Source organism: Pelophylax lessonae, assembly GCF_965119305.1.
Source record: "Pelophylax lessonae genome assembly, chromosome: 5".
NCBI lineage: Eukaryota > Metazoa > Chordata > Amphibia > Anura > Ranidae > Pelophylax > Pelophylax lessonae.
Window position 1 is genome coordinate 400,086,760 of NC_138772.1, and position 24,197 is coordinate 400,110,956.

At 43.8% G+C, this 24,197-nt stretch overlaps 1 protein-coding gene across 1 annotated transcript in view; it reads left to right on the plus strand.

The window, feature by feature from the left end:
- Window positions 1-24,197, plus strand: part of RBBP8 (RB binding protein 8, endonuclease) — a 145,071-nt gene that overhangs the window by 84,216 nt on the left and 36,658 nt on the right. Inside the window, exons 10-13 of the mRNA XM_082258678.1 lie at window positions 3,255-3,346; window positions 7,259-8,045; window positions 8,457-8,583; window positions 22,252-22,343. Coding sequence (XP_082114804.1) covers window positions 3,255-3,346; window positions 7,259-8,045; window positions 8,457-8,583; window positions 22,252-22,343 — 1,098 coding nt within the window. The remainder of the gene's footprint in view (window positions 1-3,254; window positions 3,347-7,258; window positions 8,046-8,456; window positions 8,584-22,251; window positions 22,344-24,197) is intronic.

Sequence of the window (24,197 nt, forward strand, 5' to 3'; positions counted from 1 at the left end):
CGGTCTTATTCGATTAGTCGAATATTGGCTTTTCTGCAACAAGGGGTTGAGCAGAAACTGGCCTTGAGTACTATCAAGGGTCAGGTCTCAGCATTAGCCATCTTCTTTCAGAAGCCTTTGGCTACTCATTCCTTGGTGCGGAATTTCATCCAGGGGGTGCGACATCTGGCTCCGCCAGTGCACGCGCCGTTACCCCCCTGGGATCTTAATTTAGTGTTGTCGGTTCTTCAGAAACCTCCCTTTGAAGATATTAGGGAGATTCCTCTACCTACGTTGTCCCAGAAGGTGGCCTTCTTGGTGGCTATTACTTCTGCATGCAGGGTGTCAGAACTGGCCGCATTATCTTGTCGTTCACCATATCTGGTGGTTCATAGAGATAAGGTGGTTCTTCGTCCGAATCCATCCTTCCTACCAAAAGTGGTTTCAGAATTTCATCTGAATGAAGTAATTGTATTACCTTCCCTGTGTCCTAAGCCCAGTCATCCTCGGGAGTTTGCTTTACACTCCTTGGATGTGGTCCGGGCGATCAGGGTATACTTGAAAACGACAGACTCGTTTCGCAAGACGGATTCACTTTTTGTGATCCCAGATGGACCCAAAAAGGGGTTCCCTGCATCTGCCGCGACCATTTCCAGATGGATCAGACAGACGGTAGTACAGGCTTATTCTATTAAGGGTCGGGAGCCCCCGTTCCCTGTTAAGGCGCACTCCATTCGGGCACTTAGTGCGTCATGGGCCTTTCGCCATCAGGCGTCAGTGGTCCAGGTGTGCAAGGCGGCTACCTGGTCGTCGGTGCATACCTTTACTAAACATTATAAAGTTGATGTAATGGCATCGTCTGATGCCTCGTTTGGCCGCAAGGTTTTGCAGGCCGCAATTTGAGGAGACCAGTGGTCTACCTCGAGGGTTTTTTCCGTTGGAAAATTTTTCTTTAGTCTCATTCTTTGTTTATAATGAGCCTTTAAAACTTCTAGTTTGGCACCGGTTGGGCCTTCTAGATTGGATTTGATTTTGTCAATCCCACCCCTCATTTGTGGCACTGCTTCTGGATGTCCCAGCTCTTGAGAATCAAGAAGACTACGTCTGTCAATGAGCGATAGAGAAAAATGGATTTTTGTAAGATCTTACCGTAAAATCCTTTTCTCTTAAGCTCATTGACAGACGTAGTACCCGCCCCTCTATCATTGAGTTGGGTTGGGTTAAATTCTCTGTACTGCTTTAAAACAGAACTGATTCCCTGTAGCAGAGAGAGGGAGGATATACCCTCAGGGACTGCCCCTAAGGTGGAGCCAGAACGTTTTGTCTTTCTGCCTAGTCCTACTCCTGCGAAGACAACATAACCCAGCTCTTGAGAATCAAGAAGACTACGTCTGTCAATGAGCTTAAGAGAAAAGGATTTTACGGTAAGATCTTACAAAAATCCATTTTTTTGGCCTCAACCATATGCTACATTTGGAGAGGAGTCAACAAGGCCTATGATGGACGGTACACCATTCCTACTGTGAAACACGGAGGTGGATCGCTGATGTTTTGGGGATGTGTGAGCTACAAAGGCACAGGGAATTTGGTCAGAATTGATGGCAAGATGAGTGCAGTATGTTATCAAAAAATAATGGAGGAAAATTTGCATTCATCAGCCCGGAAGCTGCGCAGGGTACGCACTTGGACATTCCAACATGACAATGATCCTAAACACAAGGCCAAGTTGACCTGTCATTGGCTACAGCAGAATAAAGTGAAGCTTCTGGAGTGGCCATCTCAGTCTCCTGAACTCAATATCATTGAGCCACTCTGGGGAGATCTCAAACGTGCAATTCATGCAAGACCGCCCAAGAATTTACAAGAACTGCAGGATTTTTGCCAGGAAGAATGGGCAGCTTTATCATCTGAGAAGATAAAGAGCCTCATCCACAAATACCACAAAAGACTTCAAGCTGTCATTGATGTTAAAGGAGGAAATACACGGTATTAGACTGGGGTATGTAAACTTTGGGTAGTTTCTGTTGTCATTATGATTTAAAAAGAGTAAACACAGTTGATTTGATAGTGTTTGGCTAAAGCCATTTATTAACTATGAGTGAAGGAAAAGTTTTTGTGTTCTCATTCATATTCTCTGAAAAATGGCCAAGAAATCATAAATTCTACCAGGGTATGTAAAACAATGGGCACAACTGTATATCTGATGAATCCTATGAACAATATCATGTACAAATACCCTCTAGAGCGGGGATATGCAAACTCTGGCCCTCCAGATGTTGCAGAACTAAAAGTCCCATGAGGCATAGCAAGACTCTGACAGCCACAAGCATGACACCCAGAGGCAGAGGCATGATGGGACTTGTAGTTTTGCAACAACTGGAGGGCCACCGTTTGCATATGCCTGCTCTAGAGGGACACATACTAATCTGTACATGAAATTCTGTAATCAAAAACAGGAGAGCAACTCCTATAGTAAAAAATAATTAATCTCCCTTTCGCTACAGATGGCCAGGACTGATGCTAGGGCATCATCCAATGCAAGAATCTATTTCTAGGTTCTAAGCTGTCCATAAACTAATTTCTTTTATTTAGCTCCATGGGCTAGTGGAGAGAAATATTTTAATTCCCCCATCAACACTAAACTTATGGATGGAGGAATCTTTCCTGCCAGCTATTGTATTCCCGAGAACCCGCACCCATGGCTGCCAGAGTGCCCACAAAGTGGCTACATCTGTTTGAATTCAGTCGCTGTTCTGCTGACGATTTTCAGACAAGGTGTCAGACCAGAGGGACATCGGTCCAACCACGGCTTGAATTTTATCTGATTCATAAATAACCAGCTGAAATTAGGTCCGTGTATGGCCAGCTTAAGATACTGGCTCAGAAACTTTGTCAATCGCTCCGGTTATACAGTATATTTTATATTGGCTGTGTGCGCACATTTAATGCTGCTCAGCCCCCTGCTGCCTCACACTATTGCTAGCTAGAAAGTACAGAGTAGCAGAAATTCTTTTTTTTATTCACAAAAAATCAGCAATGAAAGTAGGATGGGAATCAAATGAGAATCCTAATGTGCACGTGAACTAGGAGAGCAGGGTTGCAGCCAAATGTACACAAAAATACAATACTAGTAAACAGGTGGTGAAAACCTAGAATGGTGGCAGTGAGTGCAGAATTTACAAATGTACATCTTTTATACTATCAAGAAAATTAGTAATGTGTAAATGAAATCTGTTTCTGAAGTATTAATGCTGACTGCATATGCTTTGTTCAAGCAATCCCAGAGTGTATTAAACACTGCCAGGACCAGTGCAGCTACAGTACATGGTAAAAATGAAGAACATTCTCTAGGAAACAGTGAGCTAGGGTGAGTTTGTATGAAATTACTTCTCTACCTAGCATAAAACCTGTAATCAGTACTTTTTTCATCTGTATTTTTATACATATGGACATAATGTTTTGTCCAGTATTGGTATTGCTGCTTCCATTTAATTTAGCTGGACTGTAAAATATCTTTTGTAACTTGATAAAATGTGCATTTCTAAACTAAGGATGTTTGGCTCATGGAAGGCATTATTAATAATGTACTGTAGGTACAGACTGTCTAATTGCCAGTCAAAATGTTAAGGATAAGTCGTATTCTGAGAAAATTGTTGTATGTAGAAAACATTTTAAGGGGGATTTTCTAAGACTGAAGCAGCTGTGCATGGCAACTTATCAGCTTATATCTTTCATTTTCAAAGCAAAACTAAACCCCTTGGTATCACAGTTTCCCAAAACAGCTACGTTTTTTAGGCTCCGTTCACATGTAGGCGTTGGCGTTTTTCAGGCGTTTGTTTATCGTTTTTCAGGCGTTTTACAGGCGTTTTTATAGGCGTTTGCAAGCGTTTTACAGGCGTTTTTTTGGGCATTTTTAACAGGTGTTTTTGGTGACCAATGGAAAAGCAGAGTGTTTTTTTTACAACATTTGCAAAGGAACCTCCCAGGGACCTCCTCCTCTGCATTGGACCTCCCAGGGACCTCCTCTTCTGCATGATCTTTTTTTTTTTTTTATGGTTCTGGACATGCTACAGAGCTGAAACTTCACAGGTACACTTTTTAGACCCCACAGACACTAAAATTAAAACTAAATCCAAAGAAATATTTTTTTTTTTTTTTTTTCAATAATTGGCTCTCTATCAAAAGCGACAATTTTTAAGAACTTTTTTTTGCCTGATTCATAGTCCCTGGGGCATGATCCAGAACCCTAGGCACTTTTTAGGGGCATTTATTGGGTTTTAGGGCTTCAAAATGGTGTTTTTTGATTCCATATATATATCTACATTACGGTCACCTTGGCATAGCAGAGTCAAGTTACCCTAAACTACATTACGGTCACCTTGGCATGGAAGAGTTTGGTCACCCTGGCATAGTAGAGTCAGTTCACCTAAACTTCGTTACGGTCACCATGGCATGGAAGAGTTTGGTCACCCTGGCATAGTAGAGTCAGTTCACCTAAACTTCGTTACGGTCACCTTGGCATGGAAGAGTTTGGTCAGCCTGGCATAGCAGAGTCAGTTCACCTAAACTTCGTTACGGTCACCTTGGCATGGAAGAGTTTGGTCACCCTGGCATAGTGGGGTCAGTTCACCTAAACTTCGTTACGGTCACCATGGCATGGAAGAGTTTGTTCACCCTGGCATAGTAGAGTCAGTTCACCTAAACTTCGTTACGGTCACCTTGGCATGGAAGAGTTTGGTCAGACTGGCATAGCAGAGTCAGTTCACCTAAACTTCGTTACGGTCACCTTGGCATGGAAGAGTTTGGTCAGCCTGGCATAGCAGAGTCAGTTCACCTAAACTTCGTTACGGTCACCTTGGCATGGAAGAGTTTGGTCAGCCTGGCATAGCAGAGTCAGTTCACCTAAACTTCGTTACGGTCACCTTGGCATGGAAGAGTTTGGTCAGCCTGGCATAGCAGAGTCAGTTCACCTAAACTTCGTTACGTTCACCTTGGCATGGAAGAGTTTGGTCAGCCTGGCATAGCAGAGTCAGTTCACCTAAACTTCGTTACAGTCACCTTGGCATGGAAGAGTTTGGTCAGCCTGGCATAGCAGAGTCAGTTCACCTAAACTTTGTTACGGTCACCTTGGCATGGAAGAGTTTGGTCAGCCTGGCATAGCAGAGTCAGTTCACCTAAACTTTGTTACGGTCACCTTGGCATGGAAGAGTTTGGTCAGCCTGGCATAGCAGAGTCAGTTCACCTAAACTACATTACGGTCACCCTGGTATGATAGCAGGCTACGGTCACCTTGGTATGGCAGGGTCTGGTCACCTAAACTGCCTAAGCTGTTCTCCATGTTTCAGGAAAATGTGCTCACAGCAGAGGCATGCCAAGGGGGTGGAGACCTGGGTGGAGAGCTGGGTGGAGAGTTGTGCTATTTGAGCTGATCAGGAGCAACTAAACGCTTGTAAAACGCCTGTGAAACGCCAAATATCACTTTGCATTGAGGTCTATGGGACAAAACGCCTGTGATCTGCCCAAAAAGAAGCTCAAGTACTTTTTTGAGCGTTGGGCGTTTTCCTTAGGGCGTCAAAACGCTCAGATGTGAACAAGGGTCATTGCAATGAATGGGATTTGTCTTGTTGGGCGTTTTGAGAGCTGATTAGTGAGCAGAAAAACGCTCCAAAAACGCCCAAGAAAGCCCACATGTGAACGGAGCCTTAAGTGATTGTAAAGGTTATTTTTTTGTTTGTTTTTTTTTTTTTAAATAACAAATATGATATACATACCTGCTATGTGCAGTGGTTTTGCAAAGAGGAACTCCCGATCCTCCTCTTCCGCGTTCCCCAGCCAGAACTTTTCCTCTTCTCCATATGCCAACATAGGAAGGCGCTCCTGATGGTGGCACATGTGCGGACTTGATCTTGAGCTGAGACTATGTTCGTCTAATGACACACACAGTGCAGCTCAGCAGTGTTAATTTTGGCAGCAAATTTCAATTTAGTTTTAGTCTTAGTCTTAGGACTAAAATGGCATTTTACTTTTAGTCCCATTTTATTCTTCTGCAAGTGTTTTAGTTTTTATCGTATTTAGTCGACTAAAACTCCAGTACATTTTAGTCGACTAAAACTCCAGTACATTTTAGTCGACTAAAACACCAGTACATTTTAGTCGACTAAAACTCCAGTACATTTTAGTCGACTAAAACTCCAGTACATTTTAGTCGACTAAAACTCCAGTACATTTTAGTCGACTAAAACTCCAGTACATTTTAGTCGACTAAAACTCCAGTACATTTTAGTTGACTAAAACTCCAGTACATTTTAGTCGACTAAAATTTTAGTCATTTATAATCAAATGGGTGTAGTTCAATTGTAGTTTGTAATGCATTATTTAAGCATTTCTCTACAATTTCCAAACTCATTATATACTACTGCTGGTCCTGGAGTGAAAAATCTAATATGTTATTATTTATGGTATTAAGCTTTGAGCATGCACCAGTGTTAATTTTGGCAGCAAATTTCGATTTAGTTTTAGTTATAGTCTTTTGACTAAAATGCCATTTTAGTTTTAGTCGTATTTTAGTCTTAAGACTAAAATGCCATTTTAGTTTGTCGTATTTTAGTCATCTGAATTGTTTTGGTTTTAGTCGTATTTTAGTAGACTAAAATTATGTTCATTTAGTAGACGAAAATGTTTTAGTGGGTTTTAGACGAAATTAACACTGCAGCTCAGCCCCATCTCCTGCTCCTTTATCACAGGATTTAATTGACAGCAGCAAGAGCCAAGGGTTCCAGGCTCAGGTAGGTATCTGCACGGCTAGGAGGGAGCTGAAAGTTAGGTTTTTTTTTACCCTAATGCAGAGAATGCATTAAGGTTAAAAATCTTTAGCCTTTACAGCCAGTTCTGTGAATGAGAACTGTTCGAGCTAATTGTGCCCTCAATTAAACTGTCAAGCCATCAAACAGCTGGTGACATATATGATGCAGCACCTTAGCAACTGCAGTGCAAGCAGCGGCTAAGATGATAGCTTCTTTGGCTTTAACAGACAGGAGGATTTTGTTCCACTTTAACTGAAAGAGCTGAAACTAGAAGCTTATTAGTTACTATGCACAGCTTCTCCAGATTCTGTCTGCTTCAGTTTTATTTAATTCTCCCCATTGCATGTAGACTTGAGCTTGCGCTTTGCAGACAGTTTTTTTCTTTTCTTTTGCAGTTTTTTTAGCATGTATGGATCTATATGTAAATAACCTACATATAAATAATTCTTCGTTAATATTTTGTGCTAATATTTTAGATTTTCCGAGAATCTACAAAGCAATGTACATGAAATTGAGTGGGATACCCATCGGTTGTCACCAGTATTTGGGATGCCTACTTCAAAACTGGAGAATAATGGCACACTGGACAGTAGTGTGTCTCTCCTGAACCAACAGCTTCCTAACAGAAGCCCTCACCACATACTTTCAAAGCGTGAAGATGCCTCTGTGGCGACTGCTATCAGTCTGTGGCAAGAACCAGACTCTGTAATTAGTCAGTGCTCAAGCAACAAACAAGTGTCATTAAAGCGAACACCCGCTAACTCGGTTATTAGTGGAGCCAGCACAAATGGTGCCTTTGTTTCCAAAAATCATCTTGAAACTGATGTTTACAGACAGACAACAGGCAGGTGTGGGAAGCGTAAAAAAGTAGAAAATGATGAAGAAAAAAATTGTGAAATATCTTCTCTTAACAAGGAGAACAATTTTCCCTTGAAAACTTCCACAAACACTAAAGATAACTGCCTAGACAAGCCGTTGGATCTCTCTGGAGCCCTGGATTCCTGGAGCCCTGGATTCTCAGGATTGCATCCTCAGGAAAGTAGTCGTGAAAACCCCAGAAACAAACTAAAACAAGCTACCATACAGGAAACCCTGAAGACCGCAACTAACAGTACTCAATCACTGCTCTCCAAAGAAATAAGGGAAGATACCTCGCTGCAAATAGATAACAAAAGGATTCTTAAAGGAGATCCTGGGTCTTCTCGTAAGCTTGAAGATAACAAAGTAGTCCAAGGTGGCAGTCATCTGTTTGATGACATGGAGGTAATTTTAATTTTACTCCACTCATACACAAATACATATTTTAGGAAATATTGTAAGCAAAATTGGTTGAATAGCATGTAGCTGTTACAGGAGTTACTAAAAAATACAGGTGGAATAGTGGAGATACACACAGATATTCTGACCAGTAAGGCCATAAAGACTACTGCCTGCTAAGCTACTGTACTCTCGACATATTTGCAGCAGAGGGAGTGTTCATTTAGGTGTCTATCAGCTGCAGTAGCCCACAGAGAGATTTTGTTGAAAGGACTGTGGTTTAAAGCTGAATTTTACAACAAAGTAGTACACAATTTAAAAATGGCTATCATGAACCACTAATACTGTCCTAATATAACTAATAGAATATCCAGTGTTTGTTCATTCACTTTGCTGTTACTATTTATGCTTTTCCAGGCCGGAGGAACCCATGTGCCAAAGAGGATGGGCAGGTCAGTGCAGAGAGGTTGTGAACCAGCATCTGTGTTGCAAGCAAACCCACACATGATTCAAACCAGAGATAAAGTTATGGTCACCGAGCAAGGTAACACATGCTTTAAAAGCTGTTTAGTCAACAAGTATACTTGTTTAGTGAATGGTTATTATCTATGAAACACTGTAACTATGTAAAAGTCAAAAACTTCACTTAATTTATTCTTTGGTTATTGTAATTTTGAACATGCTTCTGCCACTTGCTGTACAACCTTTATCCTTCATTACATCGTCATACACGTGTTGCTTCCTATAGGTTGCAGTGGAGTTAGATCAGGTGTATGCAAATTTACCAGAGACATTCCTATATTTTACAGAATTAAAATATATCCACACAATTATGGCGCCATTTTTAGTAAACGGGGTTTTAGGATTAGGTGTTCTCAGAACAACAAGGTACTTACAGATTAAATTAATTTACACAGCAAGGTGTTGTGTACTCAGGGAATGGTGGAAAACAGAAGTGCTATGCCTGTGTGTTGCTATATTCAGTTTTGGAGTTTGTTTGTGATGTGTTTTTTTTTTTTTTTAAACTGAAGTGTACATTTTAATCCTTTGTACATATACTAAAATTTACTAATGGCCTTTGGTCAGACAAGTCTATAATACTTTATAACACACTTGAAGCAGGCTAGAAGGCGGTCAAGTGCTGGTCAAAAGCACATATCAATCAATAAATTCGAATAACTTTAGAAACCTCAAACTGAGGTCATAATCACAGGTCAAAAGCCTATCAACACAGTCCCTAAACCTGGCAAGAAGGGTTATGTAAAATTACATAAGTAAGCCTGTCCAAACCTGGCCAATTTTCACTTGGCATGTAGTATAAATGTGGATATTACCACCAGTGAAAGTCAGCTGTCAAAAATACTCAGCAGACTAGTGATAAAGGCGCAGATGAAGATAAATAAGGGCTGTCCCTGGCCCTACCTCTGTTATCTGCCTATTTGCGCTTATATGTGATGGGAGGTTTCATGGCTAAAGCTCTGACTGTACAATCTCCTTTGGATCTGCCAACAACTATGTAGTGCAAGGGCTTGGTAATGCCTAGTCAGGAGTAAGGACCTAGTTCTGGACCTAGCAAACTAGGTAAGGACCTAGTTTGCTGGATTTTTCCTATGAGATCAACAATCAACTGCATGACTGGGTGACAGGCTTGATAATCAAGATCCAATGGTCACCCTAGTCTGGCCAGCGAGCGTGCGCAGACCTCAGCTCCGCGCTAGGTCGGCCGCGACATAGCCCCACTAGATGGGGGGCTGGCCTGCGAGTTATAAAAGGCTCGTGAGGTCGCATACAACCGGGTCTTGGCCCAAGTCGCAGCGTTCCTCCTGGCCGACAGCCCCCTATTTCAATGGAGAGGGGTTCTCTCTGGGGCGGTGCCCGCTTTGTTCCTGGTATGGTGAGAGTAGCTGCCCCCCCTCCCTCTCCCTCTTGAGGGTTTTAGGGTGGACGTGGGCCCCTCTTTGGGACGGTTGGACCCCCGGGCACCCCCCCTTGTCATCAGTCCCCCATCATACTCCCTCCCCCCCCCCCTTCCTTCCACATATGGGGGCTGTTTGAGTGGTCTGATCCAACTCCTGGGGTGGGGGCAGGGCGCTGGGCTGGGGGGGGTGCGCTGCCAGGGACCGGATGATCGACTGTGCGGGGGGGGGGGGGTTTACCTTGTGGAGGCTTCTGCCTGGGTCTGTCCTTGAGGCCTAGGTCCCTGTAAGCCTCGTGGTGCAACACGGGGCCACCATTTTGTTGTAGCCTGTGTTTCTATACACAGTGGCCATTTTGCGGTGCTTTACAATTGAAAATAGCAGAGGCCATGACAGTGGAGCCCTGTGGGCGGAAATTTCAAGATTGGGAGCCCCTCTGCATCCCCTGGTTCTGACGCCTAGATCCTTTCACTTCCTGTTCGCCGCGCGTGGAGTGCAGATTATCCCGGTGGCTGCAGGTGCCTGTTTCTGCTGGGTGGTGAGACTGGCGGGGTTCTCTCCATCTCTGCTGAGGATCACTTGGTGCTTGTGCCTGGCAACCAGGTGGTGCTGCCAATTTGGTTGGGGTTGTCCCTTGCAGTGTTTTACACTTTTTGTGGCGTCCTCCTGGTGACTCATGGAGTCTTGGAGCACATTTCCCCACCTGATACCCTCTCTGAGGCTGCGAGGTCCACCGGGTCCCAACCATGCATCGACGCACGGACGGCGGTCCTGGAGTCTTTTGTGTCCTGGGTGGAGGTGGTCTTCAGGCGGCTGGCTAGCAAAAAGCCCCCCCTTCCTCATCAGATCCTGATTCCAATTTGGCTGCCCTGGAAGTGGAGTCTGGGTCTACCCGTGGACTTCCCTGGTACAAGACAAGTTGGTCCACAAAGTAATTCGAGTCAGCTACAAGATCGAGTCTCGTTCTTGTCCCCCGGCCAGGGCCAGCCTTTGGGGTGTGCGAACTGTGCAGACGCACAGGGCCCCATGGGCAACAGGAGCGCTGTCAGGACTGGTGCTACCTATAGGCAAGATAGGCGCTCTAGCGGTGATCGCCCTCCCTCTCTGCATCCCTCTCTCCCCTGAAGAATCCATCACTTGTGGAATAGCATACCTTGAGTCCCAACAGTCCCTAGCCAGCGGGGCGTACAGCCGCAGTGAGAGTGTGTGTGAATCCATGAGTGGAGCTGTCAAATTGAAACTCTGATGTCGGGAAGGGCAGGGCCGATATGCAGGGCTCCACCCCTTTGTTCCATGCATAGAGAAAACAGCCAGCACACATTGGTGGGCGAGAAAGAAAGTGGCAGGGGGAGGGACCAACAGAGCAGCTAATACTCCTAGGTACCACCCCCTACTCTGGCTCCAGCTTCCTGTCTCAATGCGGCTTCTACACTCCAAGGTAAGAAGGACCCTTGATTGTCAGCATAGTCTGAAACTGTCAGTGTCAGGAGGAGAGACACAGTCTGCCGCTGGTGCAGAGGAGAGGAACACAGAGCCAGTCCTCCCTAGGACCCCCCCCCCCAATCCCAGTGACAGATGTCCTTAATTTCTCTCTCTCAAAATTGGTTACAATGGAACTGCAAGGCCCAGCACTTTTTTTGTTTCTGTCTTATACAGAAACTACAAGACCCAGCATTTTATGTATCTGTCTTATTATACAGGAACTACAAGTCCCAGCATAATATGTATCTGTCTTATTATACAGGAACTACAAGTCCCAGCTTTCTAGTGTATCTGTCTTGTATACATAAAAGTACAAGTCCCAGGATTCTATGTATCACCTTATATACACGGAACTGCAAATCCCAGAATTCTATGTATCTGTCTTTTTATACAGGAGCTGCAGGTCCCAGAATTCTAGTGTATCTGTCTCAAAAAACTACAAGTCTAAGCATTCTATGTATCACCTTGTATACACGGAACTCCAAGTCGCAGCATTCTATGTATCACCTTGTATAAACGGAACTACAAGTCCCAGCATTCTATGCAAATTTAGGAATGCAGCCTCTGCATCTCCTGCACCATGCCCGCAGCCTCTGCATCTCCTGCACCATGCCCGTGGCCCCTGCATTTCCTGTACCATGCCCACAGCCCTGCATCTCTCTCTTATTTATTACAAATATTTTTTTCTCTTTGTGTATGTTTAGGTGACCAGGGGGCGAAGGGTGAGGATGGGGGGGCGCCACAAGATTAGCTTGCACAGGGTGCCTGAATACCTAAGGCCGGCCCTTCCCCTGGCAAGGCTCTTTCCTTCCAACTCTCACCTGTCCCCGGATTGCCTACAGGGTCTGTTTGGGGCGGTACAAGACCTGTTACATCAAGGGGTGATTGTCCCGGTTCCGACTTCGGAACGTTTTCGCGGTTTTTACTCAAACCTGTTTACAGTTCCCAGGAAGGAAGGCAAAGTTTGTCCAATCTTGGACCTCAAGGCGCTCAACTGCTTTGTGCGGGTGCAGAAGTTCAGAATGGAGTCTATTTGCACGGTGGTGGCATCCCTGCGTCGGGGATTCTTTTTGCCTCTATCGGCATCAAGGCTGCGTACCTTCACATTCCAATATGTGCCAGTCACCACCGCTCCCTCCGCTTTGCCATGGGAGTGGAGAATTTTCAGTTTGTGGCATTATCCTTTGGTCTTGCCTCTGCTCCTCGGGCTTCACAAAAGTGTTAGTTTCGGTGCTAGTTTTGCTACACCAACAGGGAATCATGGTCCTGGGCTACTTGGACAATCTTCTTCTGTGAGCCAAGTCTCCTTCTGCTCTGGTGGAAAACCTGGAGATCACAATACGAACTCTGCGGAAGTTCCGCTGGATTCTGAATTTTCAGAAGTCTGTCCTGGTTCCGTCCACAAAGCTGGACTATCTGGACCTGACTCTGGACTCGGCCTTAGCCAAAGTGCTCCTTCCTCTGGACAAACTCCAGACTGGACAAACTCCAGAAATTGCAGGCTGCATTTCATCTCCTGCTGTCCAACAGATTAGGGATCGACCGATCATCAGCAAGGCCGATATATCGAGGGCCGATATTGACTTCTGCCGAAATATCTGTATTGGCCCCGGAACTGACCGATATTGCCGATATTCCTAATATTGCTCATGTAAGGCTAAAATGATAGGTCGGTGCTGGTACAGCAGCCAGGTGTACAGTGCAGTGAGCCATCACAGCTGATCAGGACAATGATCGTCTACGGTCCATGCTGCACTTTGTTCTCATGGATTGTAGAACTTTGAGAACTTTGTCTCATTATTTGTAATGAATGACAATGTTCTGGAAATGACTGGCTGCCAGCACTTCCTATGGACGGTACAGACACACACTGCCAGCCACTGTCACAAAGCTCCACCCTTATGCCCGCCCCTTCCTATACACCACTTTCATCTGTGCGCTCCGCCCCCCTACACAGCTCTCTGCCTGCCACACCTGTCTGTCTGCCTCCTTAGACTAGACTTAGTCAGTAAAGTTTGATTGATCTCCCAGCCATGCCGGGAGCTGTAGTCTCCGTGAACAGCGGACTCCTACAGATTGGCAGTGTGTTAGTGTCAGAGAGAAGGCACAGAGTGAGTACATGGGGGGGGGGGGCAGAGAGAGCAGACTGGCACAGAAGGGTAATGACCATAGGAGGTGCAGGGGGTTCCTGGGTTGGCATTGTCTATAGGAGGTTCCTGAGGTGGTAATGGGCGTGACCATGCACGTGACCTCCAAGATCGTTTGTGGAATTGCTTATATCTTTAATTTGTACATATGTGAGTGGCATAGTCAATAGCATTTGTAAACGGAATTAGGCTATGTGACATCATTTTACCCTTACGTGAGCATCACCACCTAATGGTTGGAGGAGAAGACTAGTCTCTACTGTCTAGCTGTTTGTTGTTGTCTAGCTTTTTTTCTAGCAGTTGAATTTGCACTGACTGCAGTGTTAAAAATGTTAATAAATTAACATGTTCAGTAACAGATTTGTGTCGAAAATTGTGTTTATTTTGCAAAATTTTAAATGTACAAAATATCGGCCGATACCGATATGCATTGGCCAAAATATCGGTATCGGCAACGAAAAACCGATATCGGTCGATCACTGCAACAGATGGTCATCCCTCCGGACCAATGTTAATTTTGGCAGCAAATTTCGATTTAGTTTTAGTTATAGTCTTTTGACTAAAATGCCATTTTAGTTTGTCGTATTTTAGTCATCTGAATTGTTTTAGTTTGTCATATTTTAGTCTACAAAATCTCCAGTACATTTTAGTCTAATAAAATCTCGTACATTTTAGTCAACTACAAATTGAATAGGTTCATTTTAATGCATTATTTAAACATTTCTCTAGCATTTCCAAACAAATTGTATACTCCTGGAGTAAAAATTGAATAATATGTTATTATAAGGTTTGAACACGCACTACAGACACAGTTTTAGCCATTGTGATATATAATATCTTTATAAATAAAACCAAGTTTAATTTCAGAAATATTGCTTTTTGACAAACCGAAGTGCAACTTTAAACTACAAAAAACCCAAAAAACTGTAAACTCTATTGGCTGTAATGTCATTGCACATATTACCTGAATATATTACCAACATTAAATATTAGGGAAAAATATAAATAAAGCCTTTTTCTTAATTTTTTAGCTTTCAGCAGCTTAGTAGATGCCCCTTACTTATGCGTATGCGGTGGTGCAATACATGTTTACCCACTTAAGCCCCGGAAGATTTTACCCCCTTCCTGACCAGGGGGTATTTTGCTATTCGGCACTGTGTGACTTTAACGGACAATTGCGCGGTCGTGCGACGCTGTACCTAAACGAATTTGACGTCCTTTTTTTCCCACAAACAGAGCTTTCTTTTGGTGGTATTTGATCACCTGTGCGATTTTTTGATCATGTGCTATAAACAAAAAAAGAGCGTCAATATATAATATTTTTCACATTTTTTTATATGAAATTCCCCCAAAAAAATGTAAAAATCTAAATTTTTTTAACATTTTCGGCCAATTTGTTTTATGCTACATATGTTTGGTAAAAAAATCGCAAAAAGCATATTTTGATTGGTTTGCGCAAAAGTTATCGCGTTTACTAACAAAGGGAAAGATTTTTGTTGTTTTTTTTTTTTTTTAACGCGTAATGGCGGCGATCTGCGATTTTTTTTTTTTTTTTTTTTTTTTTTGCGACATTGCGGCAGACAGATCGGACCCTTGACTGACATTTTTTACACTTTTGGGGTTACCAGTGACATTTCTACAGTAATCAGTGCTATACATATGCACTGTTACTGTAAAATTACACTGGCAGTGAAGGGGTTAACTTTATTTGAGAAGGAGGGGCTGTGTGTGTCCCTAGGGGCGTGATTCTAACTGTGATTGGCTGTGGCTTGAGGTGTAGGAACAATGATCAACGGTCCTACATAGTAGAACCGTATGATCATTGTTTCTACACAGGGGAGAATGACAGGCGGCTTGTTTACACTAGCCGCCTGCCTTTCTCCCTCTCCCCCGAGAGTCACATGCGCGGGGGGGGTCCGTGACCTCCGGCGGCGCGCGCTCGCTCCCCAGAGCCTCACAGGCTAGCTCTGCCTGTGAGGGGCTGTCTGCCGCAGTAAATATACTGTGCGCAGTCGGAAAGTGGTTAAACTTGAATGTGCTATTATTACAGGCACTGGATTGAATTGTGTTGCCGAATGCCGATATAGAAATGGCCAGCAGAGGAGTGTTCATTTTGATGATGTGAATTTTTAATTTAGTTTTAGTTATAGTCTTATGACCAAAATGCCGTTTTAGTTTTAGTCGTATTTTAGTCATCTGAATTGTTTTAGTTTTAGTCGTATTTTAGTCAATCAGATCTGGCTGAGTCAGGGAACGAAGGAGTCCCTGATATAGTGGCTTTGTTCTCTGGCACTTCGGGCAAATCCTTCCTCCCCTTGTATTGGGCAGTGGTCATAATGGGTGTCAGCCTGTCCAGCTGGGGTGGCGTCCTCGGCAAGCACTCTGCTCAGGGGATTTGGATGCTGGAAAAGTCCAGTCTACCGATCAATGTCTTGGAACTCTGAGTGATCAGACTGTGTCTGGACCATTGGATGGATAGTCATCAGGGTTGTCCATTGCGCATTAAATCGGACAATGCCACAACCGTGGCTTATGTCAATCACCAAGGGGGCACAAAAAGTGTCCTGGCAGCTCTGGAGGTAGCCAGAATTCTAAGGTGGGCTAAACAGCCCTCCCCACCGTACACATTATCGGGGTGGAAAACTGGCAGGTGGATTACCTCAGTCGGCGGGCGTTGGACCAAGGGGAGTGGTCTCTTCATCCGGAGTTGTTTCATCAGTTTTGTCTCTTGTGGGGCAGCCCCCGAGGTGGATCTGTTGGCATCTCGGCTCTACAGAAAGATGCAGAGTTTTGTGGCTCAGTCAAGGGATCCTCTGGCGGATGCCACAGACCCGCTTGTGGTCATTATCGTCTGATTTACGCCTTCCCTCCTTTCAAACTTCTGCCAAGACTTCTATGCAGGATCGAGGCATTAGGGATTGCGGTCGCCGGGCTTGGCAATACCGATCTTGTGTGGCTGGTCGCCGACGTTCCTTGGAAACTTCCTTTCAGGGGGAATCTGCTGTCCCAAGGACTGATCTTCCATCCTGCTTTACAGTCACTGGCTTTGACGGCTTGGCTGTTGAACGCCAGGTGCTGAAGGATAGAGGTTTATCTGAGTCAGTGATTCCTACATTGTTAAAAGCTAGGAAATCTACTTCTAGAAAGATCTACCATTGTACTTGGAAGACGTACATTGCGTGGTGTGAGTCTCTTGGGGTTCATCCTCACTCCTTCTCACTGGCTCAGATCTTCACCTTCTTCGAACCGAAATTGGCCTTGAGTACCATCAAGGGCCAGGTGTCGGCTTTGGCCACACACTTCCTGGTGCGTACCTTCTTCAGGGTGTCCAACATTTGGTTCCTCCAGTGCGGTCTCCTTTGCTACCTTGGGATCTCAATTTGGTGCTTTTGGCCCTCCAGAAGCCTCCCTTTGAGAATCTTCAGGAGATTTCCCTGCTTACGCTTTCCCAGAAGGGGGCCTTTTTTGTGGCTATCACCTCTGCGTGCAGTGTGTCGGAACTGGGGGCGTTATCCTGTCGTTCACCTTACATGGTGATTCACAGAGATGAGGTGGTTCTTCGCCCCTGTCCTTTGTTCCTTCCAAAGGTTGTCTCTAATTTTAATTTGAATGAAGACATTGTGTTGCCTTCCCTGTATCCCAGGCCTAAACATCTGAAGGAAATTGCCTTGCATGCTTTGGATGTGGTCCGGGCAACTAGGGTGTACCTGGCAGCTGCTGAGTTTTTCAGGAAGTCAGACACACTATTTGTGCTCCTGGATGGGCCTTGTAAAGGGTTGTCTGCTTCCTCTGCGACCATTTCCAGATGGATCAGACAGACAGTGATTCAGGCCTATTCCATCAAGGGCCAGGTTTCTCCTTTCCCTGTTAGGGCGCACTTTACTAGGGAGCTTAGTGCTTTCTGGGCCTTCATCAGGCATCAGTGACGCACGTTTGCAAGGCAGCCATCTGGTCGTCTGTACACACTTTCACAAAGTTTTATAAAGTGGATGTGTTGGCATCTGCGGATGCTTCCTTTAGCCGCAAGGTTATGCAGGCTGCTGTTGAGAGGATCTGATCTTTGAGGGTGTATTGTTTTTTTCAGGTGGGCTTTAGTTGTTTTGGTTTGAGCTCCTGTTGCCTGGTTGGCTACCGTTTAGCCTTGGGAATTTTTTTGCTGTTCCCACCCCCCATGTTTAACACTGCTTTGGGACGTCCCAACGGTTATGAAGATCTGAAGCTGTGTCCGTCAATAAACGAAAGAGAAAATGGGATTTTTGACTTACCGTAAAATTTGTTTCTCTAATGTTCATTGACAGACACAGCACCCACCCCTATGTGATGTTGTAATTCTTCTGTCACTGCTTGTAACTAAACTGAGTGCCTATAGCAGAGAGAGGTAGTATACCCCCTGGGACTGCCCATAGTCATAGCCAGATTATTTTTCTGCCTAGTGTCCTACTCCTGTAGGGGGCAGTATAACCCAACGGTTATAATGATCTGAAGCTGTGTCCGTCAATGAACATCAGAGAAATACATTTTACGTTATGTCAAAAATCCAATTTTTTGGATCTGCTAATCAATTTGATATGCAGGTTTCACTGAAACCAAAATTTGCCTATGCATTTTTCATCGAATTCTCAGTTGGAACTGCTAGTGTTTACTTTATTTGGTCAATGTAAGTCAATACAACATCCTTCGTGTGTGTGTGTGTGTGTGTGTGTTTTTAATTCCTATTTGTCTAATGTCAGTTTTTATTGTATTATGAATAGCAGGTTAAGGTTCCCTTCTGTATATTAAAATACTGTAGATGAATTTTAAATGAGTAAACTGTATAATATTAGACTGTTAAGGAAACGCTATAGGATTTTTGCATGTCTTTAAACTATAATATCAATTACAGAAGAAAATCTTGCACAGCAAATATATCTAATATTATAAGAGGCTACATTATTGAAAAAGAACATAGTTTTGTAAATGTTCCATGACTGATGAGCGTCTCTTCCCTGACAAATATCCTGTTACGCTGAGTAGGCATCTGATAAGGGTGAAGGGAAGACTGATTTATGTGGGTTTGTTTGTGCTGTCTTCAGCATGTTACTGGGTGGTCTTGCATCCCTACCATGCTTATAGAACTCAAGTGCTGAATACATGTTCCGGGCATAGGTTTAGCTTTACTGTCCTTAAACTAATACATGGCAAAGGAATTGCTTTTTGCTAAGAGCATAATTTGCATCATAACATCATCTGTGCAATCTATTTATATTAAAACTGAACTCCAGTCTATTATATTAAAGTGATTGATCCAACCCGCAATTTTCATATATTCGTGAATTACTGCTCATTTACCTGGGAAGGCACAGAAGAATGCTTACCTTATTCCTTGGTTCCAGATAATGATATCTCTTGCGCTAATTCTAGCTCTGAAATGTGGGTGGGCCCTCGCTATCATCCTGTACTATGCAGGACCCAGCATTAGCCACAGGACCTGGAGAGAAGGGCTGGCTTCATGCGACTACTCCTCCATCCCAGAACTGGTCAATCTTGAATAAATTGGAAAGTGGTTAAAACTGGCATCAGGGTTTTTGCCATCTTTGTTCCATAAGGAGTCACAGACGCAATAGGATGTGAGAAAAACATCTTTCCAAAGTAAGGAAAAACCCTTTAGACCAGGCATCACTAAATGGCGGCCCGCGGTCCAGGTCCGGCCCTAATCACTCTCTCACCCGGACGCGCCATTTAGGAGCCAGTTCTTCTCCCAGCTGTCATGCTTTCATCTTCACAGAGCCAACAGCGGGAGGCAAAAACAGTTCTGGAGGGAGGGCGGAAGCAAAACAAGCCAGTGATTGGTTGTTAAGATAAAGGGCGGTCCAATCAATCACCAGCTTGCAGCTTCGTCCATTCAGAGCTACTGTGCCTCCCATCCTCCCGTCTGTGTAAGGCAGGGGAAATGTCATGTGTGAAGAGAGAGAGGCGCTGAGTGGTGAGGACGGAGTAGAAAGAAGCAGGGAGTGCAGCAGAACAAGGTGGAATGTTTATATAGGTCACTATTTTTGCAGCATAAGAAAATCATGATCACTGAGTGGGGAGAGATGTAGCCGCAGTGATCACTGTGAAGGAGGTAGTAAGCAGTGATCACTGCTGCTGATTGATGGGAGATCAATGTCTGAACCTGTCTAAACCTGTAAACCCTACATCTGGTGCCTGCTATGTCTGCTGTGTGTGATAGTTGCAGGAGGCATTGAAAAGTATCAAAATGCTAACTAATTGTCAGAGTGCTATAGTGCTTTTTTCTCCTATCTCAATCTTAAGTGCAGTCATTGTTTGCTGCCCCTTATTTTATGTTAAGGGGCACACTGATGGGCACAGCAAAATGTGTCCATCCGCATGCCCCCTTAAAGTGGTTGTAAACCCCCCCCCCCCCCCCCCCAAGTAGTGTTTGTACCTATAGGTAAGCCTTAGGCTTACCTATAGGTACTGTTAATATCTCCTAAACTTGCACCGTTAAGGAGAAATTTTACATTGCATACAGCCAATGACATTATCAGCACATGCACTCTGAATGAACTTGTATGCCCTGTGCCGTGAACGGCGTCTCCCGCAGGCATGCACGGAAGTGACGTCATCACTGCTCCGGCCAATCAGGTGGCCAGATGAAGCGAACCCGGAAGTGAGACGGCTGAACATGTCAACCATGTTACCAGTGAGCGGCCGGCGCTGTGGGGGCTTCGTTCTAAGGTATTTCATAATGAGCTAGGATGCAATGCATACTAGCTCATTATGCCTTTGTCTTTCAGGCTTTTTTTTTTTTTTTTTCTGAGGTTTACAGCCTCTTTAACATAAAATGTACCCATCAGAGTGCCCCTTAACAAAATGGGCACATATTAGGTTAGTGGGCTTACGCTAATGGGCACATATGTTAAGGGGGCACTCTGATGAGCACATCTGATGTAAGGGGGCACACTGATCTGAATACCTGATGTGAGGTGGCACTGTGATGGTGCCACCTGATGGAAGGGGGCACTCTGATGAGGACACCTGATGTAAGGGGGCACACTGATCTGAATACCTGATGTAAGGTGGCACTGTGATGGCGCCACCTGGTGTAAGGGGGCACTCTGATGATGGCACCTAATGTAAGGGGGCCTTATGATGAAGAAACCTAATGTAAGGGGGGGCACTCTGATGGGGACATCTGATATAAGGGGGTACCTTGACAGTGGCAACTGTTTTATGGGGGACCCAATGTAATGAATCACTCTGGTAGGGGCACCTGATGTAAGGGGGAACACTATTGGGGACAGTTACAGAGTATTACCAGAGCGTGTTGAGAAAACAGTAAGAAAAGCATCATAGAGCGTGCCTGTGCAAAAAAAAGGAAAATATAAGCGTACAATCTTTCATGACACAGACTTGAGATTCGGACCTCGACCAGAAGAAAATTTTAGTGACCGGACCTCCTTGAATTTTAATTCACTACCCTTGCTTTAGACAGTTGTCACTGGAACAGATGTACCCATTAGATGTTCCCTCTATTACAGTGCTATTGAAAACTCAAATTTGGATTCCTCCTTACTTACTGGTGACAGTGGTATCAGGACAAATAGAGAGTGTGTCACAGGCAACATTAGAAATATATTACTTATTCCTTTGCACGATCCCAAATGTTTATGTACCTGCGTCTGTTTTTTTTAAAAAGGAAAATTAATGTTCTAAAAATGTGTGTTCGTCATTTAGTGCCGGTTCACACTTGTGCGAGTGCCGGGTTCGCATGTAATATCGGAGCGCACTGCTCCGACATTACATGCGATCGGCTGTGCGGTGCGAGTTTAGCCATACAGTTTGTATGGCTAAATTCGCATCGCACCCGCAGCAAACACGCACAGGAGGCATTTTTGCAGCCGCATCAGGATCGGATCGCACAGCGGTTCACACTTGTGCGATCCGATCCTGTGCGAACTGCACGATCGCACTGCGATATGCGATCAAACTGGGGGTGTCGTTAAGATTACATTGACACCCCCAGCGTATCGCATATGGCAGTGTGAACTGCCGGGGGTGCGTGTGCGATGCGGGAACAGGCTGCGAATTCGCAGCCTTCACGCATCGCATAAGTGTGAACCGGCACTTATGAAGAAAGGCGATTGGTGTAAGTGCCGGTTCACACTTATGCGATGCGTGAAGGCTGCGAATTCGCAGCCTGTTCCCGCATCGCACACGCACCCCCGGCAGTTCACACTGCCATATGCGATACGCTGGGGGTGTCAATGTAATCTTAACGACACCCCCAGTTTGATCGCATATCGCAGTGCGATCGTGCAGTTCGCACAGGATCGGATCGCACAAGTGTGAACCGCTGTGCGATCCGATCCTGATGCGGCTGCAAAAATGCCTCCTGTGCGTGTTTGCTGCGGGTGCGATGCGAATTTAGCCATACAAACTGTATGGCTAAACTCGCACCGCACAGCCGATCGCATGTAATGTCGGAGCAGTGCGCTCCGATATTACATGCGAACCCGGCACTCGCACAAGTGTGAACCGGCACTTATCCACCAACAAAACTGCGCAAATGAATGTGAAAATATGTAAACACTGGTGAAAAAACAAACAATTAAATTAAATAAACGTGAATTGTGTAAATATTTTCATTCTGGAAAGTAACTGCAGATAATGCTTTCTTCTTCTCAGGGAAACCATCTGTAGACAATATGCAATGGAGCATTGACCCAGGGGCAGACCTTTCTCAGTATAAAATGGATGTCACTGTGATGGAGAACAAGGTAAAACTGTTCTGCGGGTTCCATGCCATCAGCTCCAGAAGATTTACCCCCCTTCATGAGCAGGCCATTTTTTGCGAAATGGCACTGCGTTTTTGTAACTGACAATTGCACAGTCGTACAACACAGTACCCATATAAAAAATGTTGTCCTTTTTCCCCACAAATAGAGCTTTCTTTTGGTGGTATTTGGATACCTCTGCGTTTTTTGTTTTTTTTTTTACGCTATAAACAAAAAAAAAAAAAATAGCGTCTATTTTGGAAAAAAAGAATTTTTCGCTTTCTGCAATAAAACACATCCAATAAAAAAATCAAAAAAAAAATCTGATTTCTTCATCAATTTAGAGTAATATGTATTCTGCTATTTTTATTTATTTATTTTGTATTTATTTATTTTTTTTGCTGTTTTTTACTTCCTGCTTTGAGGGAGAAAAAACAGCACATTTCTGCTGTCAGAAGAGAGCCCTGTGTTTGTTTACATTACGTTACCAGAGCCGATTGTTGGGTGCCGGCGACCAGTCAGCAGCCATCACCCACTGTTTGGTTCATGCTGCAGCAAATGGCCTACTGCACATACTAGGTACATGATTCGGCACCCTGCCACAGTAAATGCCAACATGCAATACCCACATGCTCTGCTAATTATAGCTGGAGGTGAGCAGTTAGTACACACATTGGTGTTGTCACTGAAGAGCACCCCTAATCACTGAAATAAGGGTGGAAGATTCTAATTTAAAATTCAAGGACTTCACTTTTAAAGGAAATATATTTTGGAGAATCCCTGCGATTTATACAGTGTTTAGGCACTCAGCACTATTGTTTACACTGTATGGTTTTTGAAGAACCACTATAATTTATATATTGTTGGGACACTCAGCACTATTGTTTGTACTTAATGTTGTTTCTTAGATTATTGTATAATTTATATTTATATTGCTATTTGCACCAATGTGACTTATGCACTGTAATTTATTTATATATTAACCGTTTAGTACCTATGCACTTTATTTATCCATACAATTTGATTGGTGGCACTGAGACCTGGTTTGCACATATGCACTTTTGATAGAGTGTCACTTATACATTGGAGCACCTTTTCTTTTGAAATTTTGAATTTGATACATAAGATATATAGTTTTGATTATTTATAGTTCTATGGATATTTATCCCTGTGATTATCTTTAACACTTTTAGGATTTCTTCCAACTGTTATACCCCAGGAACGCAGTACTATTCTACTCATTTAATAGTTCAGTGAGACCTCGTTCACACCATATGTGCATAAACACTGATGAAAAAAAACAACCAATTTGACCTGCATCAAATATTTTGGGCTTGTTCACACCATGTGCAGAGACGTGGGTTTTTCTAACGTAGGTCTCTGCAAGGACATAAAGAAACTACTTGATTTCTATGTGCCCTGATCACACCACAATGTTGGTGTAGGATGAGTTTCTTTCCTTTTTTTTTTTTTTTGCGCAGAAAAAACCCAGCCCAATATTCACATTTAGGAAGTACATTTATTTTGTTCCCTAATATTTTTTCTATTATTTATTGTAATTTCTACAATAAATATGTCTACAACTTGCTGATCAGATCCAATGTTTTATGAGCTGTAGATCTGAAAAAACATTTTTTAGGGGTTTCGTGAGATCTCTTTGCCAAGGGTTCCTGGGGGGGTAAAAAGGTTGAGAAACCCTGGTCTAGAAGGTGCTACTCAATGTTCAAGAATATTACTTCATTATGATATTATCCTCGACTCCTTCAACACCAAAACAAAAGTGAGGTTGTAATCTGGTAGAACACTGGGCTGCTGTTCTTGGGATATGTTTATAAAGCAGTGTTTTTTAAATTTTTG